This window comes from Oncorhynchus keta, chromosome 17, assembly GCF_023373465.1.
Source record: "Oncorhynchus keta strain PuntledgeMale-10-30-2019 chromosome 17, Oket_V2, whole genome shotgun sequence".
Classification (NCBI taxonomy): domain Eukaryota; kingdom Metazoa; phylum Chordata; class Actinopteri; order Salmoniformes; family Salmonidae; genus Oncorhynchus; species Oncorhynchus keta.
In genome coordinates, this window is record NC_068437.1 from 8,316,932 (window position 1) to 8,332,390 (window position 15,459).

A 15,459-nucleotide genomic window follows, 5' to 3' on the forward strand; every position below is an offset into this window, starting at 1 on the left:
CACTGAACAAATATATAAACACAATGTGTAGTTCTTGGTCCCATGTTTCATGAGCTGAAATAAACAATCCTAGAAATTTTCCATATGCAACAAAAAGCTTAATTTCTCTAATTTTGTGCATAAATTTGTTTACACCCCTGTTGAGAATTTATCCTTTGCCAAGATAATCCATCCACCTGACAGGTGTGCTATATCAAGAAGCTGATTAAACAGCATGATCATTACACAGGTGCACCTTGTGCTGGGGACACTAAGGTGTCAAGTTTTGAGAGAGTGTGCAATTGGCATGTTGACTGCAGGAATGGCCAACAGAGCTGTTGCCAGATCATTGATTGTTCATTTCTCTACCATAAGTTGCCTCCAATGTCATTTTAGAGAATTTGGCAGTACATCCAACCATCCTCACAAGCGTAGACCACGTGTATGGTGTTGTGTGGGTGAGCGGTTTGCTGATGTCAATGTTGTGAACAGAGTGCCCCATGGTGGCGGTGGGGTTATGGTAAAGGCAGCCATAAGCTAGACAACAAACACAGCATTTTATTTACGGCAATTTAAAAGCACAGAGATACCGTTACAAGATCCTGAGGCCCATTTTCATACCATTCATCCTCCACCATCGCCTCATGCTTCAGCATTATAATGCATGGTCCCATGTTGCAACGATCTGTACACAATTCCTGGATGCTGAAAATGTCTGTTTTTCCATGCCCTGCACATTCACCAGACATGTCACCCATTGAGCATGTTTTGGATGCTCTGGATCGACATGTACAACAGCGTGTTCCAGTTCCTGCCAATATCCAGCAATTTCACACAGCCATTGAATGGGAGTGGGACAACATTCCACAGGCCACAATCAGCAACCTGATCAACTGTATGCGAAGGAGATGTCGCGCTGCTCGAGGCAAATGGTGGTCACACCAGGTACTGACAGGTTTTCCTGATCCACACCCCTACCTTTCAGGTACAGTATCGGTGACCAACAAACTGATATCTGTATTCCTATTCATGTGAAATGGGCCGAATGAATTTTTCTATTGACTAATTTCCTTAAATGAACTGTAACTCAGTAAAATCTTTGAAATGGTTGCATTTATATTTTTGTATAAATACAAACAAGTGGAGGGACCATTGCAGACTGCATTCTTCCTTTTAGTTGGGAGGAATGCAATCTGTCACTTTAAAAAGGCATAAACTCCCTCAAGATCCAATGTGGTGCTCCACAGGGAACGATTCTTTGACTTCCACTTCTAGTTGAAATGAATGCTCTGCCAAACACAAGTGGTACAGAGGGACCATTTCACTTGTTAAGCTTAAATCAGCAGTATTTCCCCACGTATCTCTGCAGTCTGGAGTATGAAAACTTGATTTTTAATTTTTTTTACCTTTATTTAAGTCAGTTAAGAACACATTCTTATTTTCAATGACGGCCTGGGAACAGTGGGTTAACTGCCTGTTCAGGGGCAGAACGACAGATTTGTACCTTGTCAGCTCGGGGGTTTGAACTCGCAACCTTCCGGTTACTAGTCCAACGCTCTAACCACTAGGCTACGCTGCCACCCCGTTTGAAGAAACACTCGCAGCTAAAGGCAGTGCCATGTATCAAACGAGTTTATACTAATGCTATGTGAGATACACTTTAATTCCACAGAAAGCAAACCTCCTTGCCATATAAGAGATGTAGAATTATCGATTCACTTTAAGAATAGGATTAGTTCACTGTGGGTAAAGCACACAACGAACCTATAGATGACACTGGTTACTTTAGGTATTCAATACCGCAGGTCATAGCTATAGAACTTACCTGTCGTTTTTTCATTAAAGAAATAATATGATTTCCATCTCTTCACATACATAACTGTTACATGTTTTGTCAACAAATCTCTTTAATTACACCACAGAAAAGTCAAAGCCAATGAAGTGGACAAACTTGATAGTTTGATATAATTGTTTTGTAATATTAGGCGAGACAGTTTGCCTTTTTATACCATTGATTTGCACTGTTAAATGTGTAGTTGTGGACCTACAGCATGTGTATCATTCAGGGTGAGGGACATATGGGATAAGTGATGCGGTACAGCGCTCTTTCACACAAAACAGACACATGAACAGCCAACTTTTGTTTCTTCTTTTTAAATCTTCTCTAATCAAGTAAAGCCAGGAGGAGCATTCAGATAGTTCAACAGTTATTTTTCACCTGCCAGGCATTTTGACTTTCTTCTAATCAGTAAGAGTTTTCATACATGCAAGAAACAGCTTGCTTAGAGCCACACACAGCAAAAAACAAACAGGGCACTCTCCATTCGCTCCTTTCATTAGGTCCTGTACTCTCAATATGGCATTTTCAGCTAATCTTCATTAACCCCTTCTCCCCTCCCCCCAATCAATCCAAATCCCACCAACTTAAACTATCAATATAAAGAACCCTACAAAGCGATACAAAATGTGAATAGCTAAGCATTATGGGTCATTTTAAAAATAAAAGTTAAATGGGCCATTCTTTCTCTCGCCTTTAAGCACCCGACGCGGTCATGGGGCTTTAGTGAAATGATATGCTAAGGACACTGCCTGCCACAATAGGCCAGATGTACCTCTGACGACATTACAGTACAAAACCATTAAAAATGAATGGTGATCAAGAATTCAAGTTCAAAATAAAAAAAAATGACTGGTTCAGCAGGGGGACAGGTTGAGATTACAATCGAAAGCTCTCGACCCTTACGTACCAAACCACACCATTAGGGCAGAGTAACTAAGAGAGATTCTACATATACCAGCCTTCTGGCCCACACATACATACAGACACACACAGAACAGCTCTTCTTCAATGCTTCTGAAGCGCTGGGTGTGTTGGTGCTGGGGTTTGACTGAAGACGCTCAGTGAAGACACTCCTCATTGACAGACAGCTACGGATATGCCAATCCAGCAAGCCCCCTGCTCTCTCCCCCTCAGAGTCTTTGTGGGAAGGGGAGGGTCACTGTGCGTAATTCAAGTCAACAGTCAGGTTTGTTTTACTGAATCCTAAATGGTAACTACTCGTCTCTCACGGGGTCCCTGGAGCAACAGTGGCAAGTGCAGGCGACAGGGGGCTCTAGGTCTGGTCTGGTTCCGGGGGATGGTCTCCATCACACTTTTAGGCCGGAGGGGTGGGGGTTTGTGGAGTGCGTGACCAGGGACCAGATAGTAAACAAGTCCTGACCCGAACCTCACCGCTCACCATACACACCTCGACACCAAACACAGTCACTCTAGTGCAACAGGAGAGGAATGACGGTGCTGCTTTTCAGCATGACAAGCCAGGCAAGATGGCTGGCTAATGCTTCCCCAAACAGATGTGGGAGTTTGAGTTTGTTTGTCCTTCAATGCTGATTTGTCTGTATTTTGCTAGACTTTTGTACTGATGGCGTTCCCTTTTTTTGTCGGAAACAATGCAGCATTATTGAAAACATGCAGTAGAATAGTACAGTATCAATAGTCAGAAATGATCGATTAGACATTAACATCACATCCACCATTTTGTATACATCCACCATATCCTGCTTGAACTTGAAGCAATAGGGGACTCTTAACTTTGAATCAGATGCTCTGTACACTTGGGGCCTGATGGGTAATATGGACAACAATTCTTTTGAGGGGACCTCTCTGACGTAGTTAATCTACACTGAACAAAAATATAAACGCAACATGTAAAGTGTTGGTCCCATGTTTCATGAGGTGAACTAAATCCCAGAAATGTTCCATATGCCCAAATATCATATTGCTCTCAAATGTTGTACACAAATGTGTTTATATCCATGTAAGTGACCATTTCTCCTTTGTCAAGATAATCTATCCATATGCCATGTGGCATATCAAGAAGCTGATTAAACAGCATGATCATTACACAGGTGCACCTTGAGCTGGGGACAATGAAAGTCCACTAAAATGTGCAGTTGTCACACAACACAATGCCACAGATGTCTCAAGTTGAGGGAGTGTGCAATTGGCACGCTGACTAAAGGAATGTCAACCAAAACTGTTGCCAGAGAATATAATGTTAATTTCTCTACCATAAGCTGTCGCCAATGTCGTTTTAGAGAATTTCGCAGTACGTCCAACCGTCCTCGCAACCACGCCAGCTCAGGACCTTCACATTCAGCTTTTCCCCTGTGGGATCGTCTCAGGGGGTGGGGGTACTGAGGAGTCTCTCTTTGTAATAAAGCCCTTTGGTGGGGAAAAACTCATTCTGATTGGCTGGGCCTAGCTGCCAAGTGGGTGGGCCTATGCCCTCCCAGGCCCACTCATGTCTGCGCCCCTGCACAGTCATGTGAAATCCATAGATTTGGGCCTAATTTATTTCAATTGACTGATTTCCTTATATGAACTGTAACTCAGTAAAATATTTGACATTTTTGTATGTTGCATTTATATTTTTGTTCAGTATATAATAAAAAAAAAAATAGGCAGCTGAAGATTCTCTTGAAAGGCATGGCTTTCGTCATGCCACACACATCTCATGATTCATACAACAATAGGATTCTTTCCTCGCTATGCATTATCATCAAATTACAAATACACGTCCTACAACTTGGCAGCAACAAAAAGAAAAAGAAAAAAAGCTTCCAAATATAGCAAACGCACGCTATTTCACATCAAATCACATGGCACCAGAACGCTGCACACACTGGAGAAACTGTCTGTTTCTTGTTGTTGTTTACAATTACCCTTACATGGCACTTTGAATGGAGTAACCTTGTCTATCGGTCACACCTATGCAAAGAGAAAGGACTGAAAAAAAAAAATCTCAGCATCGGTACCCCGGTGCTGGCACAATTCAAGTAAAAGCCTTTCTGACATGGAATGATCATACAACTAAGGTCCATTTTAAGTGCAGTGTAAGTGCACACCAATGCAGGGGGATCACAATGCCACTGATGGGTGCAGCATGGGGAGGGTGGGGGGGGGGAGCTTATGTCCCTTATGTTCAGGGCTGGATACCCTGCCGAGTCTGAGCACCCATTCTTTGTGAGATAAGGCTTTGAGGAGAAGCGCACCAGCAAGACAGGGCCATACTGTTCCTTTATGCCGGGAGTACACTACACGACTTTCAACATCCAAACATCGCTGAGCCGCTCACATTGAACAACCGTCTTACCTGTAGTTTGCCTTGCCAACGCAGTGTGGTGCGCACACTAAACGATGTGGTACAAGACAAGATTCTTCACTTAGTCGTGAGGATTCTCGATACCATGCTGTCTGGCGAAAACAAGGTGATGTGATTAGATTGTTAACGCTGCTAGAACGAGCTGTGGCTCAAAGCATCCTCAAAAGTTTATAGTCAGACATCCACGCTTGCCATAAGAGTTGAAATATCTAGCCAATACATTTTGCTTGTGAACTTCATAGCGGTAACCATTTGACACTTTGGCTTTTAAGGCAAATACAAACGCATACTAGCTAGCTAGTAGTAGTCGTCGTCGCTCCTGTTCGAGAATCTACACATTATGGTTGATGGGATACATCATCTCACTGGCTTCTACTCTGGCGAGCTCACATTGCCCTTTGCCGATCACCGTTCTCAAAACACGTCATTACATCTCACACTACAAGAGCATTACACATTGTGCCAATAAAATCAAACATGTTTGAAAATATTGGGACGTCTTGGACGGTTCGAGTTGGCAACAACATGGTGATTTTGTCTCCGATCTCAAAAACTTGTCTGCGACAGCTAAATCGGGGGCCAAAAATCGTGTAGTGTACAACTCGGCTTTAGGGCTTGTGATACACTGTCTGTCGACCCAAAGCACTCACCCACTATCTCCTCTGAGGGATTCTCTCCCTCTCCTGGGCAATAAGGGCCAAGTCACACAGAACTCTACCTGCTGTAAGGGTCACCTGGGTAACTATCTCTGTTGTTACTGCCGTTGTTGTTGTTGTTGTTATTATTGTTGCCATTTCTGCCGGTGCCAGAGGGGTAAGAGCCGCGAGAGGAAGAAGAGGAGGAGAAGAGCAGGGAGGAAGAGGGGCCTGGCTCAGAATCGTCCATTCGGCCGGCTCCTTCAAACACGTTGTCGATGTCCATGGCCATTGAGAGACTGGCCCCCTCACCCTCTGAGGCTAGGCCAGGGGGTTGTGGTTGAGAGAGGGAGGGCAGACCCCACACCTGACCTGGGCGAGGCTCTGAGGGAGCAGGGGGGTGCTCCAGGCTGAGACACGGGGAGTTGAGGGGGCAAGCGGAAGGGGAGGCTGTAGAGGGGCCAGGGTCGGCCAGAATAGGGTCACTGCTGCTAGGCCGCTTGGCTGCAGCACCCGCCCCAGTCTGGGAGCCGCGGTGGATGCGGTGGCTGACAATAATGTTGTTGCCAAACCCACCCATGGAAGCCATGGTGGTGCTCTGCTCCCGCTGGACCACCGCCGTCATTCCGCCCTCTGCGATGAGCCGGCGGATCCGCGCCAGGGCGTCCTCTCCTGGGGCGTACTCTGGGGCCTCACCTGGGACAGAGGGAACGAGAGAAGATTGAGCGATGATAATTCATGCTTTCAAGCTGCAGATTGTGTGGCACGTCACCAAAAAAAATGATGTAATGAATGTAATGAAAACTTAATTAGCCCCGGGGAGGAAGTTAATATGTCAGTCTGCTGTTATTCCTTGAAACCCCAGTGTTCAGTTCAGCTGGTTGGTGGAAGAGGGCGGTTATGAGGAAACGATGGAAACCATCGAGGGCCATAGGAAATGACTCCAAGAGGGGAGAAATTCAATTATGCCTGCCGAAATGTAATTTTGTCCCAGTTCCTAAACCCCTTTGACTCACTGTTGGACTGTCTGTCAAAGTGCGTACCTCTCTCACTCAGGGAGAGCGAGGTAGAGCTAGAGCTACGATTGTGAGATATGGCATATACATTTTATGTGATAAATTTGGGTCACCGGTTCACAATTTGATATTTTCTGAGATCTCTGCCAACCAAGGAGGAAAGGAGCCAACCAAATCCCGAGTCCCACTTTCAACGCAATTTGACCTCATTCTACCTGGAGTGATCAGATAATTATGGACAAATAGATCTACTAAAATGAGAGAAAGAGTGAGTCCACTTCATAGGATGAAACATATGGGCTAAAAGGCTAATTAATTTAACAAATGTTTCATTAGAATGTAACTTTCTTACAGTAGCTAGTGAACATATCCTACATTTCTGTTGCACATAATAGAAACCTGTACCAAGGCTATCGGTTTATGCGCACTTTCTAAATTTTTATTGGGGTAGATCAAATATGCTATTATTACATTTATTATTTGCCTACATTTGCAAAATCGGTAGACTAATGACAATTTCATAAAATGATGCAGGGGATTTCGTTTGAAAGCCAGGGCCAAATCGCCTTCTCTCGAGTGAGCAAGACAATGTCTAATTTTATAAAATGAAAAATGTATTTTATATGTTTGCATCCAATATTCTTGCATCAAATACCCGACTCTGTGAAAGTTGTGTATTGATCAATCACACACACAAAAGTTTGGGGTCACTTAGAAATGTCCTGGTTTTTAAAAGAAAAGCTAATTTTTTGTCCATTAAAATGACGTCAAATTGATCAGAAACACAGTGTAGACATTATTAAATGACTATTGTAGCTGGAAAAGGCAGATTGTTTATGGAATCTCTACATAGGCGTACAGAGGCCCATTATCAGCAACCATCACTCCGGTATTCCAATGGAATTGGCTTATCCGGACGCTTTATCTGGACATGGTTCGTCAGGACCTCCAACAGCCGAAGCTAAGTAGTAACATTAACATGATGCCTTCTAATTGCAGTTGCTGTACTCCTAATATACAGGAGAACGATCGCCTTACGGCGAGGATAGCTGTGCTACAAGCCCAGCTTCAGACGCAATCGTTAGGCAAGGGTAATTTCAGTGTAGGAAAGGATGAAACAGTGTCTGTGCCACCAGAAAGTACAGATAGTAACGTTAGTATAAATCCCCTCGCACGGTCCCCGCAGCCGGACAACTTTCTCACGGTTTCTGGAGGGAAATGCTGTAGGAACGCTCAACCGGTGTCGCTCATTCAGCCGACAGAAACTTTCAACTGGTTTTCCCCATTAAGCAACGAGTCGGAGTCAGAGGCCGAGCCTTCTCTTGTCTCTATTCCTCACGTTACGGGGTCTGAGACGCCGAAGCATCCCACCATTAGCTCTGACAAATTGAAAACTCTGGTCATTGGCGACTCCATTACCCGCAGTATTAGACTTAAAACGAAACATCCAGCGATCATACACTGTTTACCAGGGGAATCTGAAGATGGTGCAGGCTAAAGCTAAAACTGGCGAGTGTAGAGTATAGAGATATTGTTATCCATGTCGGCACCAACGATGTTAGGATGAAACAGTCAGAGATCACCAAGCGCAACATAGCTTCAGCGTGTAATCAGCTAGAAAGATGTGTCGGCATCGAGTAATTGTCTCTGGCCCCCTCCCAGTTAGGGGGAGTGATGAGCTCTACAGCAGTCTCTCAACTCAATCGCTGGTTGAAAACTGTTTCCTGCCCCTCCCAAAAGAAAAAAGATAGAATTTGTAGATAATTGGCCCTGGGACTGGGACTCACCCACAAACAGGACCAAGCCGACCTGCTGAGGAGTGACGGACTCAATCCTAGCTGGAGGGGTGCTCTCATCTTATCTACCAACATAGACAGGGCTCTAACTCCTCTAGCTCCACAATGAAATAGGGTGCAGGCCAGGCAGCAGGCTGTTAGCCAGCATAATGGATTCTGCCACTAGCACAGTCAGTGTAGTCAGCTCAGCTATCCCCATTGAGACCGTGTCTAGGTTGGCACTTATAGGCAATTAACTAATCACTCATCATAATCTTGATGTGATTGGCCTGACTGAAACATGGCTTAAGCCTGCTGAATTTACTGTGTTAAATGAGGCCTCACCTCCTGGCTACACTAGGTGACCATATCCCCCATGCATCCCGCAAAGGCGGAGGTGTTGCTAACATTTACAATAGCATATTTCAATTTACATTTTAAAAAATGATGTTTTCGTCTTTTGAGCTTCTAGCCATGAAATCTATGCAGCCTACTCAATCACTTTTTATAGCTACTGTTTACAGGCCTCCTGGGCCATATACAGCATTCCTCATTGAGTTCCCTGAATTCCTATTGGACCTTGTAGTCATAGCAGATAATATTCTAATCTTTGGTGACTTTAATATTCACATGGAAAAGTCCACAGACCCACTCCAAAAGGCTTTCGGAGCCATCATAGACTCAGTGGGTTTTGTCCAACATGTCTCTGGACCTACTCACTGTCACAGTCATACTCTGGACCTAGTTTTGTCCCATGGAATAAATGTTGTGGATCTTAATGTTTTTCCTCATAATCCTGGACTATCGGACCACCGGTTTATTACGTTTGCAATTGCAACAAATAATCTGCTCAGACCCCAACCAAGGAACATCAAAAGTTGTGCTATAAATAGATTCCTTGATGTCCTTCCAGACTCCCTCTGTCTACCCAAGGACAAAAATCAGTTAACCACCTAACTGAGGAACTCAATTTAACCTTGGGCAATACCCTAGATGCAGTTGCACCCCTAAAAACTAAAAACATTTCTCATAAGAAACTAGCTCCCTGGTGTACAGAAAATACCCGAGCTCTGAAGCAAGCTTCCAGAAAATTGGAACGGAAATGGCGCCACACCAAACTGGAAGTCTTCCGACTAGCTTGGAAAGACAGTACCGTGCAGTATCGAAGAGCCCTTACTGCTGCTCGATCATCCTATTTTTCCAACTTAATTGAGGAAAATAAGAACAATCCGAAATTCCTTTTTGATACTGTCGCAAAGCTAACTAAAATGCAGCATTCCCCAAGAGAGGATGGCTTTCACTTCAGCAGTAAAAAATTCATAAACTTCTTTGAGGAAAAGATCATGATTATTAGAAAGCAGATTACGGACTCCTCTTTAAATCTGCGTATTCCTTCAAAGCTCAGTTGTCCTGAGTCTGCACAACTCTGCCAGGACCTAGGATCAAGAGAGACGCTCAAGTGTTTTAGTACTATATCTCTTGACACAATGATGAAAACAATCATGGCCTCTAAACCTTCAAGCTGCATACTGGACCCTATTCCAACTAAACTACTGAAAGAGCTGCTTCCTGTGCTTGGCCCTCCTATGTTGAACATAATAAACGGCTCTCTATCCACTGGATGTGTACCAAACTCACTAAAAGTGGCAGAAATAAAGCCGCTCTTGAAAAAGCCAAACCTTGACCCAGAAAATATAAAAAAAGGCTGTTGCGCAGCAACTCACTGCCTTCCTGAAGACAAACAATGTATCAGTCTGGTTTTAGACCCCATCATAGCACAGACTGCACTTGTGAAGGTGGTAAATGACCTTTTAATGGCATCAGACCATGTTAACTTTCACTGCTATGTGGATGACACACAGCTGTACATTTCAATTTTAAACATGGTGAAGCCCCAAAATTGCCCTCACTAGAAGCATGTGTTTCAGACATAAGGAAGTGGATGGCTGCAAACGTTCTACTTTTAAACTCGGACAAAACAGAGATGCTTGTTCTAGGTCTCAAGAAACAAAGAGATCTTCTGTTGAATCTGACAATTAATCTTAATGGTTGTACTGTCATCTCAAATAAAACTGTGAAGGACCTCTGTGTTACTCTGGACCCTGATCTCTCTTTTGAAGAACATATCACAAGACTATTTAGTGCTTTATCCGGGTAGCCGGAAAGTAGAGCATTGCAGTAGTCTAACCTAGAAGTGACAAAAGCATGGATTAATTTTTCTGCATCATTTTTGGACAGAAAGTTTCTGATTTTTGCAAAGTTATGTAGATGGGAAAAAGCTGTCCTTGAAACAAACTTCAGTTAGTGCTAAATACGGCTGTTAGAATCCTGACTAGAACCTAAAAATGTGATCATATTATTCCAGTGCTAGCCTCCCTACACTGGCTTCCTGTCAAGGCAAGGGCTGATTTTCAAGGTTTTACTGCTAACCTACAAAGCATTACATGGGCTTGCTCCTACCTATATCTCTGATTAAATCCTGCTGTACATACCTACACGTACGCTATGGTCACAAGACGCAGGCCCCCTAATTGTCCCTAGAATTTCTAAGCAAACAGCTGGAGGCAGGGCTTTCTCCTATAGAGCTCAATTTTTATGGAATGATCTGCCTACCCATGTGAGAGACGCAAACTCGGTCTCAACCTTTAAGTCTTTACTGAAGACTCATCTCTTCAGTGGGTCATATGATTGAGTGTAGTCTGGCCCAGGAGTATGAAGGTGAACGGAAAGGCTCTGGAGCAATGAACCGCCCTTGCTGTCTCTGCCTGGCCGGTTCCCCTCTTTCCACTGGGATTCTCTGCCTCTAACCCTATTACAGGGGCTGAGTCACTGGCTTACTGGGGCTCTCTCATACCGTCCCTAGGAGGGGTGCGTCACTTGAGTGGGTTGAGTCACTGATGTGATCTTCCTGTCTGGGTTGGCGCCCTCCCTTGGGTTGTGCCGTGGCGGAGATTATTGTGGGCTATACTCAAATCAAATCAAATCTTATTTGTCACATACACATGGTTAGCAGATGTTAATGCGAGTGTAGCAAAATGCTTGTGCTTCTAGTTCCGACAATGCAGTAATAACCAACATGTAATCTAACTAACAATTCCAAAACTACTGTCTTATACACAGTGTAAGGGGATAAAGAATATGTACATAAGGATATATGAATGAGTGATGGTACAGAGCAGCATAGGCAAGATACAGTAGATGGTATCGAGTACAGTATATACATATGAGATGAGTATGTAAACAAAGTGGCATAGTTAAAGTGGCTAGTGATACATGTATTACATAAGGATGCAGTCGATGATATAGAGTACAGTATATACGTATGCATATGAGATGAATAATGTAGGGTAAGTAACATTATATAAGGTAGCATTGTTTAAAGTGGCTAGTGATATATTTACATCATTTCCCATCAATTCCCATTATTAAAGTGGCTGGAGTTGAGTCAGTGTCAGTGTGTTGGCAGCAGCCACTCAATGTTAGTGGTGGCTGTTTAACAGTCTGATGGCCTTGAGATAGAAGCTGTTCTTCAGTCTCTCGGTCCCAGCTTTGATGCACCTGTACTGACCTCGCCTTCTGGATGATAGCGGGGTGAACAGGCAGTGGCTCGGGTGGTTGATGTCCTTGATGATCTTTATGGCCTTCCTGTAACATTGGGTGGTGTAGGTGTCCTGGAGGGCAGGTAGTTTGCCCCCGGTGATGCGTTGTGCAGACCTCACTACCCTCTGGAGAGCCTTACGGTTGAGGGCGGAGCAGTTGCCGTACCAGGCGGTGATACAGCCCGCCAGGATGCTCTCGATTGTGCATCTGTAGAAGTTTGTGAGTGCTTTTGGTGACAAGCCAAATTTCTTCAGCCTCCTGAGGTTGAAGAGGCGCTGCTGCGCCTTCTTCACGATGCTGTCTGTGTGAGTGGACAAATTCAGTTTGTCTGTGATGTGTATGCCGAGGAACTTAAAACTTGCTACCCTCTCCACTACTGTTCCATTGATGTGGATAGGGGGGTGTTCCCTCTGCTGTTTCCTGAAGTCCACAATCATCTCCTTAGTTTTGTTTTGTTCCTGACACCACACTCCGAGGGCCCTCACCTCCTCCCTGTAGGCCGTCTAGTCGTTGTTGGTAATCAAGCCTACCACTGTTGTGTCGTCCGCAAACTTGATGATTGAGTTGGAGGCGTGCGTGGCCACGCAGTCGTGGGTGAACAGGGAGTACAGGAGAGGGCTCAAAACGCACCCTTGTGGGGCCCCAGTGTTGAGGATCAGCGGGGAGGAGATGTTGTTGCCTACCCTCACCACCTGGGGGCGCCCCGTCAGGAAGTCCAGTACCCAGTTGCACAGGGCGGGGTCGAGACCCAGGGTCTCGAGCTTGATGATGAGCTTGGAGGGTACTATGGTGTTGAATGCCGAGCTGTCGTCGATGAACAGCATTCTCACATAGGTATTCCTCTTGTCCAGATGGGTTAGGGCAGTGTGCAGTGTGGTTGAGATTGCATCGTCTGTGGACCTATTTGGGCGGTAAGCAAATTGGAGTGGGTCTGGGGTGTCAGGTAGGGTGGAGGTGATATGGTCCTTGACTCGTCTCTCAAAGCACTTCATGATGACGGAAGTGAGTGCTACGGGGCGGTAGTCGTTTAGCTCAGTTACCTTAGCTTTCTTGGGAACAGGAACAATGGTGGCCCTCTTGAAGCATGTGGGAACAGCAGTCTGGTATAGGGATTGATTGAATATGTCCGTAAACACACCGGCCAGCTGGTCTGCGCATGCTCTGAGGGCGCGGCTGGAGATGCCGTCTGGGCCTGCAGCCTTGCGAGGGTTAACACGTTTAAATGTCTTACTCACCTCGGCTGCAGTGAAGGAGAGACCGCATGTTTCCGTTGCAGGCCGTGTCAGTGGCACTGTATTGTCCTCAAAGCGGGCAAAAAAGTTATTTAGTCTGCCTGGGAGCAAGACATCCTGGTCCATGACGGGGCTGGTTTTCTTTTTGTAATCCGTGATTGACCCTGCCACATGCCTCTTGTGTCTGAGCCGTTGAATTGAGATTCTACTTTGTCTCTGTACTGACACTTAGCTTGTTTGATAGCCTTGCGGAGGGAATAGCTGCACTGTTTGTATTCGGTCATGTTACAAGACACCTTGCCCTAATTAAAAGCAGTGGTTCGCGCTTTCAGTTTCACGTGAATGCCGCCATCAATCCACGGTTTCTGGTTAGGGAATGTTTTAATCGTTGCTATGGGAACGACATCTTCAACGCACGTTCTAATGAACTCGCACACCGAATCAGCGTATTCGTCAATATTGTTATCTGACGCAATACGAAACATATCCCAGTCCACGTGATGGAAGCAGTCTTGGAGTGTGGAGTCAGCTTGGTCGGACCAGCGTTGGACAGACCTCAGCGTGGGAGCCTCTTGTTTTAGTTTCTGTCTGTAGGCAGGGATCAACAAAATGGAGTCGTGGTCAGCTTTTCCGAAAGGGGGCGGGGCAGGGCCTTATATGCGTCGCGGAAGTTGGATCATTGTTACTCTAAGGTTTTTCCACCCCTGGTTGCGCAATCGATATGCTGATAAAATTTAGGGAGTCTTGTTTTCAGATTAGCCTTGTTAAAATCCCCAGCTACAATGAATGCAGCCTCCGGATAAATAGTTTCCAGTTTGCAAAGAGTTAAATAAAGTTCGTTCAGAGCCATCGATGTGTCTGCTTGGGGGATATATATACGGCTGTGATTATAATCGAAGAGAATTCTCTTGGTAGATAATGCTGTCTACATTTGATTGTGAGGAATTCTAAAATCAGGTGAACAGAAGGATTTGAGTTCCTGTATGTTTCCTTCATCACACCATGTCTCGTTAACCATAAGGCATACGCCCCCGCCCCTCTTCTTACCAGAAAGATTTGTTTCTGTCGGCGCGATGCGTGGAGAAACCCGTTGGCTGCACCGCCTCGGATAGCGTCTCTCCAGTGAGCCATGTTTCCGTGAAGCAAAGAACGGTACAGTCTCTGATGTCCCTCTGGAATGCTACCCTTGCTCGGATTTCATCAACCTTGTTGTCAAGAGACTGGACATTGGCAAGAAGAATGCTAGGGAGTGGTGCACGGTGTGCCCGTCTCCGGAGTCTGACCAGAAGACCGCCTCTTTTTCGGAGTCGTTTTTTTGGGTCGCTGCAAGGGCAAGGGATCCATTCCGTTGTCCTGTTTGTAAGGCAGAACACAGGATCCGCATGGCGAAAAACACATTATTGGTCGTACTGATGGTGAGTTGACGCTGATCTTATATTCAGTAGTTCTTCGACTGTATGTAATGAAACCTAAGATGACCTGGGGTACTAATGTAAGAAATAACACGTAAAAAAAAATAAAAAAAACTGCATAGTTTCCTAGGAACGCGAAGCGAGGCGGCCTTGTCTGTCGGCGCCTTGTCTCAGGATGGTAAGTTGGTGGTTGAAGATATCCCTCTAGTGGTGTGGGGGCTGTGCTTTGGCAGAGTGGGTGGGGTTATATCCTTCCTGTTTGGCCCTGTCCGGGGGTGTCATCGGATGGGGCCACAGTGTCTCCTGACCCCTCCTGTCTCAGCCTCCAGTATTTATGCTGCAGTAGTTTGTGTCGGGGGCTAGGGTCAGTTTGTTATATCTGGAGTACTTCTCCTGTCCTATCCGGTGTCCTGTGTGAATTTAAGTATGCTCTCTCTAATTCTCTCTTTCTTTCTCTCTCTCGGGAGGACCTGAGCCCTAGGACCATGCCTCAGGACTACCTGACATGATGACTCCTTGCTGTCCCCAGTCCACCTGGCCGTGCTGCTGCTCCAGTTTCAACTGTTCTGCCTGTGATTATTATTATTTGACCATGCTGGTCATTTATGAACATCTTGGCCATTTTCTGTTATAATCTCCACCCGG

The 15,459-nt window shown here is 45.2% G+C and overlaps 1 protein-coding gene across 1 annotated transcript in view; it reads right to left on the reverse strand.

Moving 5' to 3' along the window:
• Positions 1-517: 517 nt before the first annotated feature.
• The window catches only part of ambra1b (autophagy/beclin-1 regulator 1b), a 53,907-nt gene continuing 38,965 nt past the window's right edge, over positions 518-15,459 (reverse strand). Inside the window, exon 18 of the mRNA XM_035790534.2 lies at positions 518-6,475. Within this exon, the coding sequence (XP_035646427.1) occupies positions 5,859-6,475 (617 nt within the window). The 3' untranslated portion in view covers positions 518-5,858. The remainder of the gene's footprint in view (positions 6,476-15,459) is intronic.